This window comes from Cucurbita pepo, chromosome 8 (assembly GCF_057944985.1).
Source record: "Cucurbita pepo subsp. pepo isolate OVF chromosome 8, ASM5794498v1, whole genome shotgun sequence".
Classification (NCBI taxonomy): domain Eukaryota; kingdom Viridiplantae; phylum Streptophyta; class Magnoliopsida; order Cucurbitales; family Cucurbitaceae; genus Cucurbita; species Cucurbita pepo.
In genome coordinates this window covers 12,044,171-12,066,168 of record NC_141805.1, presented here as the reverse complement: position 1 = coordinate 12,066,168, position 21,998 = coordinate 12,044,171, and the positions used below count along the sequence as shown (strand labels likewise).

General features: G+C 35.2%; 2 protein-coding genes across 3 annotated transcripts; both read right to left on the bottom strand.

The window, feature by feature from the left end:
• Positions 1 to 1,326: 1,326 nt before the first annotated feature.
• On the bottom strand, positions 1,327 to 13,171 carry LOC111799963 (histone acetyltransferase HAC1). Of its 2 annotated transcripts, none has more exons than XM_023683506.2 (17): positions 12,779 to 13,171; positions 12,087 to 12,207; positions 11,212 to 11,326; positions 10,715 to 11,006; positions 10,137 to 10,634; positions 8,210 to 10,029; positions 7,184 to 7,480; positions 6,820 to 7,098; positions 5,682 to 5,810; positions 5,338 to 5,538; positions 5,056 to 5,198; positions 4,621 to 4,933; positions 3,863 to 4,002; positions 3,421 to 3,523; positions 2,847 to 3,239; positions 2,050 to 2,267; positions 1,327 to 1,904 (listed from the first exon to the last, which is right to left on the bottom strand). In XM_023683506.2, the coding sequence occupies exons 2-17, from the start codon at positions 12,131 to 12,133 to the stop codon at positions 1,793 to 1,795; spliced, it is 5,100 nt and encodes a 1,699-aa protein (XP_023539274.2). In that variant the 5' UTR covers positions 12,134 to 12,207; positions 12,779 to 13,171; the 3' UTR covers positions 1,327 to 1,792. The 2 variants fall into 2 exon arrangements, with proteins under 2 accessions (XP_023539274.2, XP_023539273.2); XM_023683505.2 differs by having other exon boundaries at positions 12,087 to 12,195.
• Positions 13,172 to 14,531: 1,360 nt separating this feature from the next.
• On the bottom strand, positions 14,532 to 21,143 carry PECT1 (phosphorylethanolamine cytidylyltransferase 1). The gene is made up of 9 exons (XM_023683503.2): positions 20,580 to 21,143; positions 20,086 to 20,321; positions 19,260 to 19,441; positions 17,634 to 17,705; positions 17,133 to 17,200; positions 16,443 to 16,563; positions 16,083 to 16,148; positions 15,846 to 15,968; positions 14,532 to 14,809 (listed from the first exon to the last, which is right to left on the bottom strand). Exons 1-9 carry the CDS (start codon positions 20,921 to 20,923, stop codon positions 14,738 to 14,740), a joined length of 1,284 nt encoding a protein of 427 aa, XP_023539271.1. The 5' UTR covers positions 20,924 to 21,143; the 3' UTR covers positions 14,532 to 14,737.
• Between the last annotated feature and the right edge of the window lie 855 nt (positions 21,144 to 21,998).

The window sequence follows — 21,998 nt, the reverse complement described above, 5'->3', positions numbered from 1 at the left end:
TAAATTAAAATTAAAATTATTTTATAAAAGAAGATTAATGGAAATTAACTTGGGTGGTCCTTTATGAATTTGAATATAATTATATTTAAGGAATTTCAATTTTCCAGCTGGCTTTATTCCCACTTTTTTTCCTTTTTTATATTATTATTATTATTATTATTATTTTCTTCTTATTATATTAAATTGGGATATAAAGGAGTTTAATTAATTATTTTGTTATTGTAATTGTTTAATTTTAAAGTCGCATGTGCTTTAAAAAAGGAAGAAAAAAAGGGCGTTTCCCATCGCCATCGCCAATAATAAATTAGGCAAAGCAAATGAAAATAACGCGGCATTGTAGTCGTTGAAACCTTACATTCATAGCTTTCCATTTCCAATATTCTTCACTGCTAAGATTCCTTCCACGCTCGAATATATGCTCGACTATATGCTCGTCTACGCCACATTTCGTTACGATTTTGTTTGATAATTGTTTAGTTTTTGTTTTTGAAGATCTTTCTTATTATTCTCCGATTTTTTCTTTTTTTTTTTTGTTTTTGACAAAATATTGTTTGTTTTCAGTTTATCATTGATCGATTATAGCATTGATCAAGAAGCCAAGTATCGTGGTCATAATTGTCTAGGACGTATTGTTTGACATACCCACAACATAGGACATGTTGTTTTTGTCTACATACCCACAACACGCCAAATACGGAACCTCCCCCGACCAAGTATTGTAACCAAGTAGTCATCAAACCTCCCCGACCAAGTATTGTAATCTCTTTTGCCTACCTGTTTTCAATGCAATTAACTTTCACAATGCTTACTTCCAACGATTTTCCTCGCCCATATTTTCTAAAACATTTTTTTCTCAAAATGAGGCTCGACCATACATCAAAATTGCCAAGAAAGTGTGACTGTGATACTGAGCATTTTTATTAACTAACTTCCATAATTCAAACACCTAGATAAATTAAAGTAAAAGAATTTTGTTCTAGTGAACCAAGGACGAACAACTCTGGGATATGGGTTCGTACTAAATAAACAAAACATAAGAACTTTAATAAACAAAACATTTCATGTTATAAATTTAAATTAAAAAATATACACAACATAACTAAATAATAATAAAACAAACTTTATAGCATAAGATCAATTAATAAAAATTTATATTCAACATGATATTTAGTTACTATGAATCCAATTTATAAGCCAGTTATCAAACACATATTTGAAAACATGAAATACAAATCTAAATTTATGTTTTCGGATTACCGACCACGAACCGAACACAGAAATAAAGCAATTTACATAAGCTAATATAATACAATGCTTAAAATCAAATGGAAAACTGCAGTTGCTGATCTATAAATAACGTAGTAGCCAAATTATACAAGTAAATGTACGTTTCCTTGGGCACTTCCTGAAGCTAATTATTTAATCTTATGAACATAAGTAGACGTGCGTGCTACCAAAAGGTGGTATTTTACAGATTAAAAAGGAAGAATGAATGAGTTGATGGGACCAGGGCAATGGGCATTAGAAGAGCATGGTGGTTAGTGGTAGATGAAGACGAAGGTGGGAAGCTGCTGGCTGCTCGGGTCTCGCTTTACTGTTGGGGGGGAAAAATCGAGTCGTAGAACTATAGAATAAAAGAATTGCTTCCTAAAGCTGAATATTTAACCAATATGATGAAGTTGTGCAAGTCAGTCACTGACTGATTCCCTTCCCTAGCAGTGCTCTTTCAAGAGTGGCTTCAGTTCAAATTTGATCATCAATAATAATGTAAACCGACCAACAAACAAACTGGTTACCCGGTATTGTTCAGTTCTGCAGCTCTCTGTCTCATCATTTCCATCACAGCTGCTCTTCTTCGTGAATCTGATTGCTGCTGCAGCCGCCTTAAGTGTTCTTTGAGATCTCTGGATTACATTAAAAATTGAACCTTTAAACTCGATTCATATGATGCACAGAGACAGATATTGTAAACTTAGGAATGAAAAAGAAAATTGAGGTAAATAAAAGACTTGAAGTAAGTAGCTCTTGATGAAAGGATGTCGAGATTACCTGCAACGGGGTACATGGCATTGAGATTCTTTGCAAGCTCGAGCGTGTAGTTGAAGGAGATACCACATTTTCTTGCAGAGAACACAACCACCAGACGCACGTATTTTGCATTGTATCCCATGTCGAAAAAGCCCCTTCACCTTCCGACAATTTGGATACTGACAATGTGCAGAACGACATTGAGACGCATGCACCAGAAGATCGAGCATTTTTCTAAGCTGCAACATCAAAATAAGAAATTCATGTATGCACGACCACATGGGATTAAAGTAAAATGGAACATGATATGTCAAGGTGATTGCCAAAAATAAAACAGATAAGATGAATGATAAGCACCACAAACACTGCCAAATGATGGTACATGTAGAATTCAGCACCAGGGTCATGCTATATCTTAGAATGAGGGTACATTGCAATTAGATGCCAAATGACTAATTGTTGACTTCTTAATCAAACCAGCTAATTGGATGAACGTCTAGTTAATCATCACAAATTACTACTAAAAATAAAGCAAACGTAAACTTATAGAACATGAAGTATAACATTTTCCTTGTTGTACATTTATAATCTTTTGACGTGGGGTAAAGATTGGGACTAATAAATGCATAAAACATCAAGGAAACCAAAATCAGCACATGATTGAAAAGCCAAAAAGAGGTAGGTATGTTGCGGACCATACAGAAAGCAGGTCCTTGGCTTTTAACAGAATATGCAGCAAAGTGCAATGACAAGAATACGACTGGATGAAGAAATAGGGCTAAGAGCTTATGCAATAAAAAAAAAAATATCCACAACACCTGTAAGACTCGAACTTGCCGAGCTTCTTTATTTTGTGCATCTCGATCAACCATGGAAGGATGATTAGTCAACTTATGAGGATGATCAATGCCACCATCCTTTTGGTAACAAGAATTACATACATCATAATCAGGGCAAACTTCACAACGCCAACCTTGACCAGTTTCTATGTCCAGATGACATATGTTGCAAGTTGTGACAAAAGCAGGTGCAGTTGGATTATGAAGATGGTATAGAACCATCATTGAAGAATGCTTAGCCCGCCGAAGAGTATCATACTGATAATGATTTCCTTGACACAAACTCAAAAATGCTTGCCTGGTGTCAAAAAATTCACTCTCAAGAATCTCATCTTTATCCTTGGTATCAACAGGCACGTCATTGATTTCCTCCTGCAGAGTTCAGTTCAGCTATCCCATATTAGTTCTGAATTAAAAAAATATATACGGATGAAAGATAAATGCTTTAAAAACATTTTTGATGCATTGGCTGAACAGAACGCCAATTACAGATAACAGTTACTTCAACAAATGTACAAAAATGCAGAATATATTTCCAAACTCGACAACGTACAGGATAGAGGATATGTTTTTCTCTTTGATTTATGGGATGTTTTTCTCTTTGGTTTAAGGGATGTTTCTCTCTTTCTTCACGTTTTTGTTCTGTCTCATAGCACCTGTGGAACAAAAAACAGGTATTTTCAAAATAAAAATCAACAGCCACCACAAAAAGTTAATAGCATCACAAATTCAACTAAACAAAAGAAAGAGATGCCAACTTGGATATGATCGGTACTACATCTTCCCATTTCCATTTTTGTATTATCAAGTCTCCATCAATTCATTATAATAAAAACATAAAGAAATATCTAGAAAAGCCACCATCAACACTAAAAATAAAAAGGGCAACGCTGTAGTGAATAACTGGGACAACACTAAATTTTAAAGACGCTACAACACTAAATATAATATACAATATGCAGCAAAAGAAACAAGAAACAGCTTGGGGCTCTTACTTATCACAAAGCTGGAAGTTTTTGCATTGGTTGCAAACCCAACGACTTCCAGATACCATCAGAATACAACAGTGACTGCAAGCGTGCTGTAAATGAACCATGATAAAATCTTCCTTCATTGGAGAAATGGTTTCACCAAGCTGGAGAAATAACAGAAATCAATTAAAGATAATAGGTTTAATGCCACCTCACTGGAGCATCACAATTAAAATTGCACCCATTTAAAGAATATATTGCACGCTAGAATATGTGATATCAATTTATCAAGTATTGAAGAAACTTTCTAATATATATAAAACATAAATATGAAGTCGAAAACACAACTCCCTGCCATTAAATTGATTATTTAATCTTCTAACAAGTGGTTATTTAGCTCATAATCTTACAATTTGCAAAACTTAACCCTCCTCCAGCATTACATTTAATCATAAGGATACATTCAAAATTATAAGTAAAAGAACGTGTTCAGCAAAAATGAAAATGACGCGACGAACACAAGGTGTCAAAGAGAGAAATAAATGTGGAATAAAAGACATGGCAAATGATTGAGCTACCCAAATGTCAATAAATTTATTTAATACAATTAAAAAATTTAAATTCGTCCAAAGCATTAAACTTGGTCACATTCCATGCCCCTTCCCAATTATATTTTTATATTTATCATTAAGAACACATAGGTATCTTTTTCATTATCAATATCTAATTGCAGACCAAATGTAAAAATATGAAAACAGAAAGGCTTGGAAAAGAAATATTACTTTATGCATTAGTAGCAGATCCTTTGACGCGTTACCAGAAAGGTCAGACTGCCCAGATGCTTTTAAAGCTCTCTTTGTGATCGTCTTTTTAGTCATTCCTTTTTTGTTCTGTTTCCTTCCATCCTCTTCTTGGCGAAGCTGATAAATCAAATCCTCGGCAGCACCAGGCCAATAATCACCATCAAAATACGGCAACCTTGCCGCAGTGACCTTAGCCTTACACTCACCAGTAGAGACAAAGAAATGGTCATATAGATTAGTGAGATCAACAACAATATTTTCCTTGGAAGCTTTTCTCAACATTGATAAATACCTGAAATTGAACAACAGGCCAAATGAGGAGTTAGAAAGGAATAAAAAAACTTATATCTGAAACTAGAGAGCAGAACTAGCATCCAAAAATTTTATCCCGAGGGTTGATGAACTCTCGCTTACCACTCCCGAAGTTTATCAGATTTTGGTGTTTTCTGGATTTCTGGATGGCAATATAATATATAATCTTCACCCTTCAATGGAGGACATGCCCATATATAGCAGCTTGTGAATCCCCGTTTTTTGCAATATTCAAGGTATCCTATCTGAAAGGATAAAAATAAGGGTTAAATACAATAGCATCTTGTAGATAACTAAATAATAAAAGGTGCGACTAAGATTAGCCACAGGCAATATGAAATAATACTAGTGTACGATAAGGATATTTGAAATAATAACACTGACCAGAATTTCATGGTAAACAAAAGTGCGAAGAGCCTCCCCAGTGTGTGTCTTAATCTCAGGTCTGAAATACTTCACTGAATCAAGGTATGAGAGATAAACACGACGCTGATTAGGAAACTGACATTCAGACCCAAATTCTTGAACATACATGCCAAATAGGCACACTTCAACACCTTCGATCTTCTGAAACAATAGAATTGCCTAGCAAGAAAAGAAGAGAAGATAGCTTCAGATGATACTAACATCTAATTACCTAGCAACTCATGTTACACTAGAAGTTCATATCTAATAAATTAAACAACACAATGGTCCTAATCATAGTCCTTCGTGCTTTTTCTTTGTACCTTAGATTTGTAAGGGAACTCAAACGGATAATTTTCTTCTTGAAAAATTTCTAGAAACCTTTGCTTAACTTCCAACTTTTTGTCAACCGAGGAAACAACTCTAATGACAAGTCCATCTGCCCCAGGAACCTAGCAACACGCCAACAAAATAACAGGTGAGACAAAGAAAACACATGCTGAAGTTCGAGTAGCAGTCATGACAGATCAAGTCTCTTGGTGTTTTCCACAAGGAGAAAATAAGACAGAAATTCACCAAAAGAAAAGTGCACAAACTGAAGTTGAGAATTTTATTCAAGAATAGAACAATTGGCAGTACATGGGAAAATCCAATTGCAGATTCCTACCCCCGGGAAAGAAAAGATTAGAAAGAAATACCATACGCTTTCAGGGACTTCAACTCAAATCTAGCACCACCATTCTTTTCAATTAAGGCTTTTTATGAAACTAAAAAATATTTTTTTCATTGAACAAACGAAAAAGAACAAAATATGTGCAAGACTTTAATCAGTCAAAAAAAAAAAAAAAAAAAAAAAAAAAAAAAAAAAAAAAAAAAACTCCAATTGGAGAAGATCAACAAAGTAATCTAATAACAAAAAAGTGGAAAAAAATGCACCAAGAATAGCCCAAAAACTTAATTTTCTCCAAATTTCTATCGAACTGTGTAGCTTTTACTTTGATTCTTGGATTGAGGGATTCAGTTTTAACAACTTCTTTAAAAAAAAAAAAAGAAGAATAAAGAAATTACTAAAAAAATAATTATTGTTAAATTACGATTATAATTATAAGTTTGCTTTTGACAATTTGAAATTACAACAACCCAATCATTTCAGTGTTCAGCAGGATGAATAACATCCACTATTTCTTTTTTTATTTTTTTAAACTGTGTATCCCAGCAAAATTATCCACACCCTGATTAATCGCATCCAACTAACCCTATGACATTTAGCATATATCCTCTATAAGTAGCCAACAATTGAACTCAACCTCAAAAACATTTAGATTTACCACTTGTCCCTTTGATATGATAGAAATTCATGAACTAAAAAAACGCATACTGAAGAGACACAAGATAACTTATATCCAACAAAAAATACTTCCCAACATATTTATAAGTAAGAGATAGGTTAGTTGAAATCACCTCATCATAACTCTTTCCTTGAATTCTTGCCCTTTCCAGTCTTTCATGTTTCAATTTCCTAACTAACCGTTGTTCTATGTGATCACTAAGAATTGTTTTAGGCAAGTCTTTGGCACCAAGAACTGCACTTTGAGGTAATGGTATGCGCTCTCCTCTTTCAATTTCATGAATGTAACAATTTGGACAAGTATACTCGGCTTGACCGCCATCATTTCTTCGACCATTGAAAAGAGCACAGATCTGATGCTGCCATGCTTCACATTTATCACATTGTACCCACTGAAAGAAAGCATTGGGATGGTTGAAAAACTGAAATTGGAAGCATAAGAAAATCATCTAAAATCAAACATAGCATAAAACATACCCATTCCTCAGTCTCTTCATCATTTTTCTTCTTCTCTAATCTTGATTTGGGAATGGTAGTCCCATCAACAACTATAACATCTCCACGAGCATCATTGTAACAAGGAATACAAAAATAATGCCGTGTATCACCAGCACCAACCGTATGATACATTGCATTTCTCTTTATACGAGCACCACATGGCGTGCAATATATAGGTGGCGGCTCAAAAGTAAGTTTCTCAACTGCACACAATTGACAGGAATTCTCACTCATTGATTGTTCCATTGCTTGATTTTTCTCAGCCTTGGATTTGCTCTGGAGAAAAAGAAAATAGTAAAAGAAAGAAATTTTGAGATGGCAAAGTGCACTTCATCACTCACGGGTTTAGTACCCCATAATACATACCACCAAAAAATTATTTATAAGAAAAATCTTAACATATATAAAACAAAGGGTTCCAACCAGGGAGACGAAAAGTCCTACACAAAAATCAAACATAAAATACCCCTTTTACATTTGTACTTAAAGAATCCAATAAAGATTGAAAACGAAAAGGATCTTATAACTCAAGGACACAGTTACTGGGTTTTGAATTGACGCAAAAACAAATCTTTTGTAGATCCTTATGTATTAACGTCTACCCACTATAAGTTACTAAATGGAACTACTTTATGGGCTACATAGAACATATTATGTAAATAAAATTTATTTATTATTATTATTTTTTTTTTTATAAACATATTCTCAAATATATCTCTATATCCTTCACCCCCCAAAAAATGGCAAAAACAAAATAGAAACACTTTTGGATCTTAGAAGGGAAAAATGGAATTTCTTGATTGGTTCTTACCCAAGGTAGTAAAAAACATCCCAGACATTAAGAATCCAAGAATATATTTCCGATGAAAAGTTTATTTCCTAAATAAAAATAGAAGTAAATAAGAAAAGAAAACATCCCTGATCAATGACGAGAAGACATTAAAATAAAATAATTAATTAACTAATTTAGAAAAACAGAGCACAAAAAGAAACCTTGTTAACTACCTGGCCAACCCACTGTCTGAGACTAAGGATATGTTCTCTCACTTGTTCAGGAGTGAACAACTCAGTTAGTGACACCCCTTTAATTTTTGGCTTGCCAGACTTGGTGGCGGCTGTAGGCTCACTGACATGTGTTGAAGGATCTTGCATGCTTGACTCTGTCTCTTTCTCAATTTTAACATTCTCTTGCTTTGGTAAACTAGAAAGCTCATCAAGGTCACCATCAGACCTATGGCTGCAATTATTGTCTGCATTAGCCTCCTTCAAATCACTATGGCTTTCGAGAGTAGAACTCTGCAGTACATCCATTTTTACATCTACAGGCTCATGCTTAACAGCCATAGTAACATCACCATGCTGATAATTTTGGCACTGTCCGTCCAAAGACATTGGTCTTTCACTCATAGCAGAAGTTGAAACTGCCGAACTCTCACTCTCAGGAACAAGAGACTGAGAAGATTGCTCTATCTTCATGCGTTTAAGAGAAGATTGCAGATCTTTTGAAGTTTCAGTACCCTGAGGAGTCTTCAAACTAAACCTAGCGGAATTATCTGGAGTATCACAGGATTTGGGGAACCCATTGGTTGATTTTTGCAAATTTGAATCAGGTGCATTGCGGACACACACTTTTTTTCGGCTCTGGATATAGCTTCGGACAGGAATGCAAACAGGACAGTTTGGATCCTTACATTGCTTGTGATGATGAAGCAATACCTTGGTATGTTGGCAACGGGGATATCTGCATTGAGAAGAACTGCATTTATCAAGATGTTGCCACAGTTTTTGAACAGTGATACAGTTACGCTCTGGACATTTCCCTTCAGGAGCTCCACAGCGACGGGCATGTCGCATGAACAGAAGCCATTTCTGCTGATTTCTAAACTGGCGCATACTATTGTTATTCTGACAGGTTGCATTAAGGGGATTAGGAGGCTCAGATTTAGTTCTAGTTACAACAGAGTGCCCAATTGTTGATCCTTCCGCAGGTAAATTATCACATTGCATTTTATCGTGACCAGATACCTTTCTATGGAAATCACTTTGGACATTTTGCTCATGAACAATGCTCCCTGGCCTGTGATTTCTATCTTGTGATTGAGGATGCCATTGACCTTGCAAAGTTGCATCTGATAGAGCCCCAGCAGGATTGCTAAAACGATTTTGAGAATTTGAGTTTGATAGATGCGGGTGAAAAAATTGCTGCATCTGTTGAGAGTTTTGAGAAAGCGGGGAGCAAATATCATTCTGGCTAGATGAAACAGAAAGATATTGAGAATTCCTCACACAGTCATCACTAGAATTCTGTTGAAATTGGTTATGCGTCTCAGGTAATGGGAAATGTTCAGTAACTTGTGGTTGATAAGGCCCACTGTGATGCTCCCCACCAGGTTCCTGTTTCACATGACTTCCTAGGTTGGACACTAACTGAACCTGACTAAAAGAATCATTATTCAATAGGTGCTGCTGAGGTTGAATTTGCTGTTTCTGGACACTCGATTGTTGAAGAAATAGTTGTGGTTGAAATTGGTGGTGCGATTGTTGAAACTGCTGCTGTGTATGAGAATCAATGGTGTTTTCCCTGGAAGATAACGGAGGTTGGAAATTCATCTTATCTGACCCATCAATAAGGGGGGAGTGAGTACCCTGTTGAGCTCCATGAAAATTTGATTGGTTAGAGGAGAAAGATGAACTGGTTTTAGATATAGATGACAAATTGGCCGAGTTCAAGTTGTGAGCAGTCATCATTGATCCAACAGATGTTGCAGAACCATAAAGATTTTCGGACCCAAAGGAATCGGTATTATTCATTCCATATCCATCACCTGCATAAAGAAATTGATAGATCACAAATCAGGTCATGAAGTGATATTTCATCAAGAACTACTAGACAAAAAAGATGGAGCCAATAAAGATAAGAAAGAGATTATACCTTGCACCAACGATTTATCATTCTGATCAAAGGATTGTTGTACAGGTTTGGTTAAATTACCATAAGACGGGACAGCTAGGTAGCCCTCTGAGGTGCTAGATTCTTTCATAAGTTGTACATTACCACCAATTAATCCTAAGCTACCATTTACGGCTCCATTTGTATACCCATAAGATTTCTGCTGTAAACCCGACCTTATTCCACTACCCATTTGGCTACCAAGATTGTGTAATATACGATTGTTCTGACCACCAATATGCTGCTTTTGCAATTGCACTTGAGACAACCCTGTCGGTTCAACACTGGGAAGGCCACTACCATTACTGGAGGAGTCCCTGCTCACATAAGACTGGTTGCTGCTTATATGGTTAATATTATTACTAAAGCCAGGTGTAGGAATCATTTGGCTAGCAATTCTTTGTGCACCAGCAGATGATATGGTTCCGCCAGAAACAACCGAAAAACTAGGAGACTGCTGATATCCATTCGACAAGGGACCTGCAAAGGAAGATATTAGTACATTTTTCATAAAAGCAGAACTTTTGACATGGAGAAAGAATTTAATAAGTGGAAAGCACCGTCAGCTCTGTTGAAGGAGCCACCATTTATTCCACCAGTAGGCATGATGCTTCCTGTGCTAACAGTCGTAGGTGCTAAGCTAGCACTAGTAGAAATAACGGAATCATCCGAAGACGCAACCATCATTTTTGAATTCCCACTGTGAGCCATACCAGGAGTTGGAATCATCTGACTTATTGTAGAAGAAGAACTAACCACCTGTTGATATTGCTGGTTCTGATTATTTGGAGGCGAGCGCTTGATCAAATTATGCAAACGAGTTTCCAGTGTATCCAGGTTCATATAGTCATCCTATGTCATATTAGCATAACAGCAAAAGTTATTCATAGAAAAAACCTATGAACACCAAAGTTATTTAGCACCACAGTAGGTAAAAAGTTAACATGCTTGGTTATTTGAGACATAAAAGATAAAACCACATAAGAGGTGGTCTTTCCAAACTATGTTTAGTGGTAAAGGAATTTTTTTACAATGGGGTGGGGTTGGGAGTGGAGACCTTTGTATGAGCAGTTTTAAAAAGGCCCTCCTCTAAGCGCTTCACGATATCCTTAAACTTCAGCTTCTGTATTTCATCAATGGGTCGTTGATGCCGCTGTAATAAGATCTCAAAGCTGAAAAGCAGAAGACCAAACATTTTAATTGGCAAGACCAAACATTTTAACTGGCAAGACCAAAAATTTCTGAAGCAACAATTCACTGGAAAATGAAAAATTATCATATATAAACTACAAAATTAAGGTCTAAAAAGTCCTACTGATCAAGAACTAGAATCTATGATCATATAAACTTGAAAACCAATCAACTAAACACTAAAAATAACATGGTATCAACAAAATGACAAGTCACCAATGCTTGCAAGGCGCAAGGCATAAATAAGTTGATAACAATGCCTGTTAAAATTCAGTCTAGCTTGACACTTGCAAACAAATAAAAATGATGATAAGAATAATAGGAAAAGCAAATAAATGTTAAAAAAAAATTATCAAATTAAGTTTATGCTGCAATATCATTTCTCCAAAATGTAACTTAAGCTACAACATCATATAGAAAAACAATCTTAACCTGACAAAAAAAAAAAAAAAAAAAAACAAGTTAAATGATGATCTAGCCCGATAAATAATTGTTTCCCTCCCCAGCACTGAAGAAGAAAGCGAGTGGTAATGGCTATCCCCAGTCACACAAACAAAGCTTAGGAGAAAAAAGCAGAACAACGTGTATGCATCCTTCTATAAGTCATTAGGGTTTTCAGAAGCTATGTAAAGTAGGGGGGGCAGGTGCAGTTAAGGGACAGAAGGAGGCACATATACAAAAGATACAGCCCCTGAGGCCTGAAGTACTCATCAAGGATAGATATATAATGATAAAGCTTACATTTTCTCTTGCATGAAGATACGCGCTTTATAGAGTTCAGGGTCCATATTGAACGTAGCACGTGGAGGACCACCTCTCCAGATAACTGCACACCAGTTTTATCAGGCACCTGCCAAGATATCTAGCAATAAAATTAGGATGCACAGTCACTTTCCTTAGCTTATGATCCTCTAACTACCAGAGTATAACTCAGACGAGGTCAGAAAACTACCACATAATAATCATTCATAGGCAGTGGAACAGATACATAATTTAAAAACTAAATAAAAAGATTTCTCTATTAAACAAAATTAGAAAACGTAAGTAAGTACCCAAGATAATATCGCGCTGATCCTAATCCAGGAAAAAACAGCTGAAATTGAAAGAGACCAATAGTAAACCAGTAACGTATGGGGCACAGATATATAACACAGTGGAAAGCCCAACTGGGAAGTGCTACAGTTTTTCACTTACCAAGTGTAACAAAATGTCAACTGATGAGACGACTTGACTAAAAGAATAGTCGTACAGATAAAATCACACAAATAAATTTCACAGGAAAATGGGGGAAGCATGGTCCTCGGAGATTCAATGCCTAGGTTTCAGATAACAGAGATGCTCTTTTCGTTTTACTTTTACTAGGAACCAAAGAATATCATAGCAAACGTAAAATTGAAAAGCGAAAAAAAAAAAAAAAAAAAAAAAAAAAAAACCTGATAAATCTGTTGAATTGTTCCCAATTTCCTGTTCTCCTTTAGATTGTGGTTGTGTACTTATGAGCATCACCTGCAGAACAGACGAACTGCGCTACAAACGAGGAATCAATTACAGAAGAACGGAAGGCTTACCGTCAGACATCTGATTTTTAATTCATGGACGAATCAATCAGCAGTTTCCTCTAAAATTAGGGTAAGCAGAGAGCGGGATTCTCAAATTTAGGGTAAAAATCGATCTATTCTCAGCTACACTAATCGATCATTAGAGAATCGATCTGCAGGGAAATTTAGGGGAAAATTTAGGGTAACGAGAGACGGAAAAAGACGAGAGATTGAGTGCTAATTTTTTTTTGTTTCTCCTTTTTTTTTTTTTTTTTCGGCGTAATACAGCGGAACGAACGGGAAGGCAGGCGATCTTCACTCTTGTTTTTGCACGTTTCTTTTCTTTTTCTTTTTTTTTTCTTTTTTTTTTTTTTTTACTTCTTTATTTATTTTAAAAATTTATAAAATTGATTTTAAAAAATAGTTTTAATTCTTTACAGATTTCAATATAATTTTTAACTGATAGAATATTTAACCAAAAAAATCAAATATTTAAATTCGTTCAAAAAAATATTTCAATTATTATTTTAAATTCAAAATTTTAATGGATTTAAATTTAAAATGTAATTTTAAAATTATTGTTAAAAATTAAAAGATAGGGTTTTTATTTAGTGTTTTATATAAAAAGAATAGAATGAAATTTGATTTTAAAAAATAAAATAAAATGTTTAGGTTTAAATTGTGTGTGGGTTTATTTATCTATTTATTTTAATATAAATTTTAAACTTAATGAAAAAATCTTTTTTAGAAAAACTATAATGGGTGGAAAGGACATTCAATATATAAATTAATTTATTTTTTATTCCATTAAATACATTTATTTTAGTTTTTTAAGTTTCATTTTAGATTTTGTACGGTTATATTTTATCTTTTTTTAACGTAAAGATAGTCTTGTTTAAAATAATAAAATAAAGATTTAGATATACTTTATTTATTTATTTGTATAAACTCACTTTTAATAACCATTCTTCTTTTTTCTTTTTTTCTTTTTTATTTATTTATATAATTTAGGTGAGCTCAATTTTATTAGAAGATGGAAAATTTCTAAAATGTCACCGAACATTAAATTGTTTCAAGTAAAATATGTTTAACTACAAATTTCTATGATCGGGTCATCGAAAAAGAAAGTATGTTTAACTACGAATATCTATGATCGGGTTATCGAAAAAGAAAGTTATCCAATTCTTTAAAACCTTTTTTTAATCATCATATTCTCATGATCGAAAAAGAAAGCATAACATTCTTAAATTCATTCACGTACTCCATTTTTTTACTCAGGTGTCACGTGATAAGTGCAAAAATTTTACAGCCCGAGAGCTAAGGTAGGGCATCCAAAATATTTCGTAGCTGTACTGAATGTTATGCAAATGTTATGCAAGAATTTTGTATTTTATTTTCAAATGCTTTGAAAGAAAATAAATTTCAAAAGTTCAATGCAGATTTCATTTTCATACTTTTTCAAAATTTAAAAGAACTAAGGCGACAATTTAGCACCAAATATCGAAGTGAAAAGAATAAGCATTATACTCGAGTCATGGAATATAGCTACTTCAAAAATCATCAAACATTCGATATGTGAACATATTAACATACAATGGATTTGATTATCAAAGAACTAAGGAAACGAGCGATGATTTAGCATCAGATATCTAGAGGAACGGAAAGAATAGTCATTATATCCAAGTCGTGAAATATAGCTACATCCTTGAAAAATCGTCAAACATTTGATGTCTCTTTTATACATCCTTGCAAAGATGTGGAATAGTCATAAAAAACAGTACGCATGCATGCAAAATGCCCAAGATACTCATCTTTACCGTGCAAAACTTCACTAATGGTGGGGATTTGACAAAGTCAATCACCCGAAACATAAGCCTTATCGTCATAGTATCTTCTTTCGCTATTGGCCTTCTTTTCATTACGTTTCTGCATAAAATGTTATTGTCATTAGAACTCAGAATAGGAAGGAATATAGTGGAGCATGTCAACAAAGGAACAACCTATGATATTCAAATCGTGACGTCGATTATAAGCTAGCTATATGAACGATTAGACGAAAATTCAAACAGGATTCAAGGGATAGTTTTTGTATTTTGCACTAGAGTGCTTATCTAGCTTAATCTAACTACAGCTGCCACGCCTTGTGTCCCACCTTTCATTCCAACACCCAGCTCATCCTAACCATGTGAAGAAAACGACTTCACCTCCTCTTGTTACGAAATAGCGCTTCGACAACGACTGCTTCCTGAACTCACTCTTTTCCTAGCGTAGGTGAAATCGGTGGGGAACTCCACGTTTCTATGAACAGACCAAAGGAAACTCAAGAATAGGAACTGGTTGTATCAAGTCAACTGGAGAAATGACCAAATACTTGCAAAAGTACATCTCACGCCCAACTACACTGTCGCGTAAATATTTCCTTACTCCATATTCATTGCTCCATTTTCCATGAAAAGAAGCTCATTGGCTAGCTATACAACAGGGAGGCTCCAATCCAAACTCCAAAGTAATAAAACCTAATGGGCAGTTAAAAAAATTATTCGGAACCAACTCCCAAATAGAGGCATTAAACCTATCAGGTGATCAAACCTCCGCAATTTCTCCAATTCCAGAAATTTATATTCTTCCTCTCAATAGAGTGAGGTGGAAGGGTTACACTTAAAAGCATGTAATGGTACGTGGTTTAGGCTAGAAGTTTACTCAAAAGGAGGTTTCCAAGTTCCTCTTACTATTTGAGGTATTATCGTTCTGTATTTTCTTATTCTACCAATTTTATTTTGTACCAAAAGGAGGTTCTTCACCAATAGATTGAACATCAAACAACGATCATTCCGCTATCATAAAGGCATGTCTACCCCTTTTTTATTTTGTGATCATGAACAATAACGAACCAGATTTACATGAAAAAATAGTTGCAAGTTATCTAACACCAGTAATATTTAGATAGGAAAGATCAGATAACCTGGTACGCCTCGTGATTGGATACAATCCTCCTAATAATAGTGGTTGTTGTGATATCTAGCGGGCTGTCTAAAATTTTGAAGATGCCCATACTAATAGGGACAGCATATGGATTACCTTCCTTCTGTAAAAGGAAAAATGTTAAGCCTTTGATAGTTATTTAACATCCACCAAAAAGAGAAAAATCCAGAACACGATAAAAATAGAAATCCATAGTCGTTGTACATTACAATTATACCTTCTGAAAATCATTAATTTCGGCTACAGTTCCATGTACTACCAATGAAATGTTAAAAGTTGTAATCTGCAGCAAGAGAAAATACAAAATAAAATCAAGCTGACGTGAGAATTTAAAACTTCACCATCTCAATTCAAACAATTTATGAAAGACAGCTGCTCAGTACGTAGGTTACAGACATCTTTTGGACATTCATTTCCAAGCAACGGTTATTTCATTACTAGCATCTTTTATCCAACTACTGCCACCACCACGTTCTTTGTTTCTTTTGAAGATTAAAATACCCATATATTAAAGCTAGAAACAATAATTAAACTGCATTAAACGCAACCAAGTCGACAAACACAAAATTAAACTGACCATGTCTTTAGAAACTTCCCAAGGTGCACCTATTATCACCTCATCCACATATCGACATGCCAAAACACTCAAGCTTCTCTCATGCAGATTCATTATTGGGCGATGAGCTCCTCTGTTAGCACTGTAAGGCAATCACAGACAAGAAAAACACAACCATCTTTCAAGAGAAAATATATCTCAAGAAAACAAAATATTTTACTTTGTATTGGTTATATGATAAAAATTTATCAAGATTCACTTGCCGTATATAACTTAGTTAAGTCATGGTAATTATTTAGGTATTACAGATAGAAACAGCTTTAACGGATAGGAAGTGAGAAGGCTCTCAAGTCTCAGTCAACCTACCTCCTCTAAGAGCATGTTCTGGTCTTGTTTTCTTCATATATAATGCATCTAGTTAAACAATATGCATGCATAAAGAATCGACATACATGTTCTGATATTGTTTTCTTCACATAGAGCACTCAGTGCTGCAAAAAATTTAGATAAAAAAATGCATGCACAAATTGTAAAAAATGCCGATTAATAGCAACTAAACTTTCGTTGATGATTGAAAAGTTACAAATAACCAATTATGATATGGCAATGAGTTGGAAACCGATGAAGTTGCGCTCAAGATTGCAAATTAGTTTAATATATTGAAACACCAAATGACAGACGATATAAATAAACTCATGCGAGAGATGTCACCTGACATTCAGATCAGTATGTATTCCAACCAGAAGAAAATCTCCCATAGCTCGGGCATGCTTCAAAATCTATGAAACACGATAATAAGTTCAAATATGTGACATTAGCCTTGGACGAATTCCTTTCTTTAATTACATCGAACATGGCATTAAACAAAGCATCTGTCTGATCATTATAAACTATTGATTCATTAAAGGTCGAAAGCTCATCTTCTCATTAATTACGGCATCCTCAACATGCAGACTAGGAGCATTAAAAGCTAAATTCCCAGGTGCTTTAAATTTGAGGATCATATTAGACACAAAATTGAAGGTTCAATAATCTATTAGACACTTTAGGAACCTATCAAATGCAACCTTGAAATAATTTTAAGCCCAAAAACAATTGAACAAAACCAACCCAAACATTTTCCAGTGACAAGGAGGGGAAGAATAACAAGCGTAAAAAAGTGTACCAATGATCAAATATCCACGAACATTAAAAAAAAGAACCATTATTTACCTCCACATGTCCAGCATGAAAAAGATCAAATGCACCATCTATATAAACAATGCGAGCATCTGGTCCTGGCCCCTGCAGCCACAAGCAAGGACATATTGTGATAATTTTATTCTAATCCTTTTGAATATTTAAAAAAAAAAAAACAAGGAACATATTTTTTAAAAAAGTAATTAGATTTTTAATAATATACTAACAGCTGGGACCAAATGAACACATTTAAAAAAAAAAAAAAAAAAAAAAAAAAAAAAAAAAAAAAAATCAAGGACTAAAAGGAACGTTTTTAAAATAAGGACTAAGATGAACTCTTTATGATATGAAAGTACATGGACTAAAACATATTTTTTAATGACAAACCATACTGTGGATAGAGGTATTCAATCTTATTGTGGATCAAACCTCCTTCCAAGACCTCCCTTTCCTCCAAAAGGAACAACACCTCTACCTATGTGACACAAAAGCCAAGTACTCCCAAGGCTTTTTTACACAGCGCTCACCCCTGAGGACCTAAAAGGAGTGAGAGAGGCCTCTATATTGAATCCATAATGTTAATCTCATCATGAATGATTCGCTTGGCAAAAAACACTAACCTTCCTCATTTCTTGTATTGAGATTGAAAGCAAAAGCCTTGTAATAAAGAAATCAAGAATTCACATATTGCAAAAAAACAAAGTGGAAATAACCAGAATCAAATCTCATTTCTTGTAGGACATGGGAAATTGAAGAAAATTCCGAAGAAGACAAGAAATTAAGTTGTGGGAAACAACAATGAAGCGGTATCTCCTATCACCAATATTCCCAAGCACAAGTGTCCATACCATCTTCGATTGAAACTAAATAAATTCACAAAGGGAGTTGATGAAAGTTCCAAAAGTGCCTTTCACCCATGAATAGTCCCCCACTCAAAAGGACAAGCACTGTATATGCTTACAATGTCTTGTGCTGCAAAGAGAGAGGCTATAAGTAGCTAGAGGGCCTTTGTCTACTCTCAGATTTCTATGGCTGACCCACCCTACTCAGTTGGCTTTGAGATAACCTCCCATCTAATTCATGTCGTATCGTCAAGATAGAAATGGAAAAACATGTAAAAATCTTTTAAATTTATGAACTAAAAGATCAATAAAACCATCCATACACAAACTGCATGAAAGGAACCAATAAATAATTAAATCAAAGAATGATCTCAAGAAAGGACGAAAAAAAAAGGAAACACTCCTTTGAACTAGTTGACCTTTCAACCATGATTTCATCATTTGTATCATATAACATCATAAACCAAAATTATCATTTGTGGGGACAACCGTAGTAGTAAGAGCTTGATATGTGAGGAGAGAAGTTCCCAAAGTCATAGGTTCAAGCTTCCAGGCACAAAGTTCGTTCAAGTCCCTCTAAACTAGCATTAGGGCACATGAATCCTACTCGTGGTCGTGGGGTGGATTCAATATCATAGATATTGGGGAAAAAAAATAGAGAAGGAAAAAGAAAATCACAACTACATCCTATATATTAGTACATAAACTTAAATCTGAAGACTTCCAAAAATGTACAAAAATATAAATAAATTCAGAGAGAGACACTACCACTAGCCCATATTGATTCAAACAACTAGCATTGAGGGGAAGTACAAACCTTCCCATTGGAAAATTGAACAATTCTACGAGAAGTTGGTAAAAAATGAGAGACGCGAGTTCCACTTCTGGATCCACTATCATCAAGTTTCTGGCTATGACCATGACTGAACTGTCTTTGTAATGACGAATGATTTTGAGTGTCACTAATAGACCTCTCTCTTACACAAAGAAGCATGCGACCTGTACATGTTATGATATTATCAAAAAGACTAATCAAACAGGATAAAACAATCAAGGAGAAGATTTCAAGGATTAGTCGGGCTTAAAGAATTTCTTTGGTCCAAACATTTATATAAATTTATCAAATTAATGTCAGTAAAATGTTAAGACCCAAGAAGTTGTTTCACGTTTTGCAAATTTATATAACAAATGGAGTTCTCTATTGTAATTGTTTTTTTTCTCTTCTCATATCCATGAGTCGGGCCAGTTTCCATACATCTCGACTATTCTCAATGGACAACCATCTAATTCTACTACGTTTAGTTGTTAAGGTAACTCATAGAATATTAAATTATAGATAGGTGGCTACCATGGCTTAAATCCATTCCCACCAAGTCTTTTATCATTTATATATCCCTTTTCTTATCACGACGTCCCCCCTTTGGAATTCTCTGTTGTAATTGTTATTATTATTTCATTTTTACATAAAGAAAAATATAAAAAACTAGGCCAGAGGAAATTCTACAAGTCTGACTTTCTTTGAAAAAAATAAAAGCAACAAAATCATTTGGAGTAAGAAAACAAAGTGGCAACAGTTACTGACAAAGATGCTGAACAGATCTCCACGCGCTATGAAGTTAATTAAACGGCAGTCGAATACCAACCTACAATATCCGTGCTTGAAACTCCTTCTGTGCGCTTGATCTGCTTGTAACGACCTGCCTTCTTAGCAAGAGCATAAGCATCAGTTCCATCAGGGAGAACACAAGGGTCATCACCATGAATGATATAATCTATCTTGTACTCGTCAAATAGCTTTCTCATGAAATCTTCAGTTATGGCATAGGGCGCGTCCGGAATAACTTCATCAACCCATTTAACGGCATTGACCATAATCATCCTAAAACATATATAAGGATTAAGTACGTATCAATTTTCATCCTCCAAATACGGAAAATTACATGAAGAGTACGTTCGAGGCGAACTACATTGAGAAACTGAAATCCATCACTGTTCGCAAAAAAAAACACAAGAAATGGTACCATTCGCATAAGACAGGCTCGAAATGGCATAGACACGCAAACATACAAGTTCACAACAAAGCTAAAAGGGCAGAAGGGATGCGAGGAGTAACAGAAAAATAAGATAGAACAACAACCTTTCGTTAAGGGGAGTAACAGGAGGACCTTTGTTGGCAATAATTTCAGCATCGCTAACGACACCTACGACCAATTGATCGCCGAGGGCTCTAGCCTGACGGAGGGCGTTGCAATGGCCGTAGTGCATCATGTCGAAGCATCCATCCATGTATACACGAACGGGCTTCTTCTTCCTCCGCCATATCTTCAGCGACGGCTGATGAGGAATCCCCAAATGTAAGCCGAGTAACGACACCCCGATCACTGTCCCTCCAATCAAGCATGTGGCTATAAACCTCGCCCAACGTTGAGCATTTTCCGAGGAACCAGCATCAGGATCCATGCTTCCTTCTGTAGCACCCATCAATTTATGGTAATAGGAAGCAATCAGGTCATAAAATCCAGCTGCGATGCGAACTCCAGAGTAATTCCTGCTCCAGCGAAGTTTCTCTACTGCAAGCTTCAAAATTCTTCACGAGAGTGCATGTCTAGGTATTTGGCACCACGGCATGGCGGCGAGTTAAACTCCACGGAAATCAAATTTAGGGGCGCCACATTTTCGCGTGAACTACAAGTAGGTTTCTAATGTCGTGGATGTGACGCCAATTTATATTATATTACCTAATAAACCGCTTTAAATAATAAAAATTGCAACATTTCTTCAAGATAAATATGACGTCATTTATCCAAGATTAAATAATTGATGTATTAATAACAAGTGACGGGTTAACAAATAGAGAACGATCATAACATACGTGGTTTGATTGAGGTTTTAGAATTAGTTACGAGATCCCACCTCGGAGGTGGGAGAGGGAAACGAAGTATTTTGTATACGATGGTGTAAAAATCTCTTGTGAGACTGATAATGATATGTAACGGGCTAAAGCAGATAATATCAGCTAGTGGTGATCTCGAGCTATTATAGTTGGTATTAGAGTCAGGCATTGAGCGGTGTGTCAGTGAGGACGATGGAACCCCAATGGGGTGGATTATGAGATTTCACATCATTTGGAGAGGAAAACGAAGTATTCTTTATAAGGATGTGGAAACCTCTCCTTGGTAATTGCATTTTAAAACCTTGAGCCGGATGACAATACGTAACAAATTAAAGCAAACAATATCTGCCAGCAGTCGCCTCGAGCTATTACACCAAGTCCCAAGAGGTTCACTTCCAATAGACCAAAGACTAGGGAAACAACATGATTCACCTCAGTTTTAAGTCATTTCAACCAACTTTATTCTCACACACATACTTCCTATAAAATCGCTCCAAGCCAAGTAACTTAAAATTTTTTATGAATAAACCACCAAAAAGGGAAGTACATCTTGTTGGAGAAGAGAACAAAACAGTGTGAGATCTCATATCGATCGGAGAAGAAAACAAAACATTTCTTATAAAGGTGTGAGCGTAAAACCTAGAAGAAAAAGCCCAAAGAGAA

Excerpts from the sequence above, each read along its gene's own strand:
- LOC111799963 (XM_023683506.2), bottom strand. The coding sequence starts at position 12,133 with ATGGACCCTGAACTCTATAAAGCGCGTATCTTCATGCAAGAGAAAAT. Across the intron at positions 5,199-5,337 it reads TTGTTTACCATGAAATTCTG|ATAGGATACCTTGAATATTG; the intron begins GTCAGTGTTATT and ends TTATCCTTTCAG. Across the intron at positions 4,003-4,620 it reads ATCTGCTACTAATGCATAAA|CTTGGTGAAACCATTTCTCC; the intron begins GTAATATTTCTT and ends TTATTTCTCCAG.
- PECT1 (XM_023683503.2), bottom strand. The coding sequence starts at position 20,923 with ATGGGTGCTACAGAAGGAAGCATGGATCCTGATGCTGGTTCCTCGGAA. Across the intron at positions 16,564-17,132 it reads CATACTGATCTGAATGTCAG|TGCTAACAGAGGAGCTCATC; the intron begins GTGACATCTCTC and ends ATTGCCTTACAG. Across the intron at positions 16,149-16,442 it reads GGGAAGTTTCTAAAGACATG|ATTACAACTTTTAACATTTC; the intron begins GTCAGTTTAATT and ends CTCTTGCTGCAG.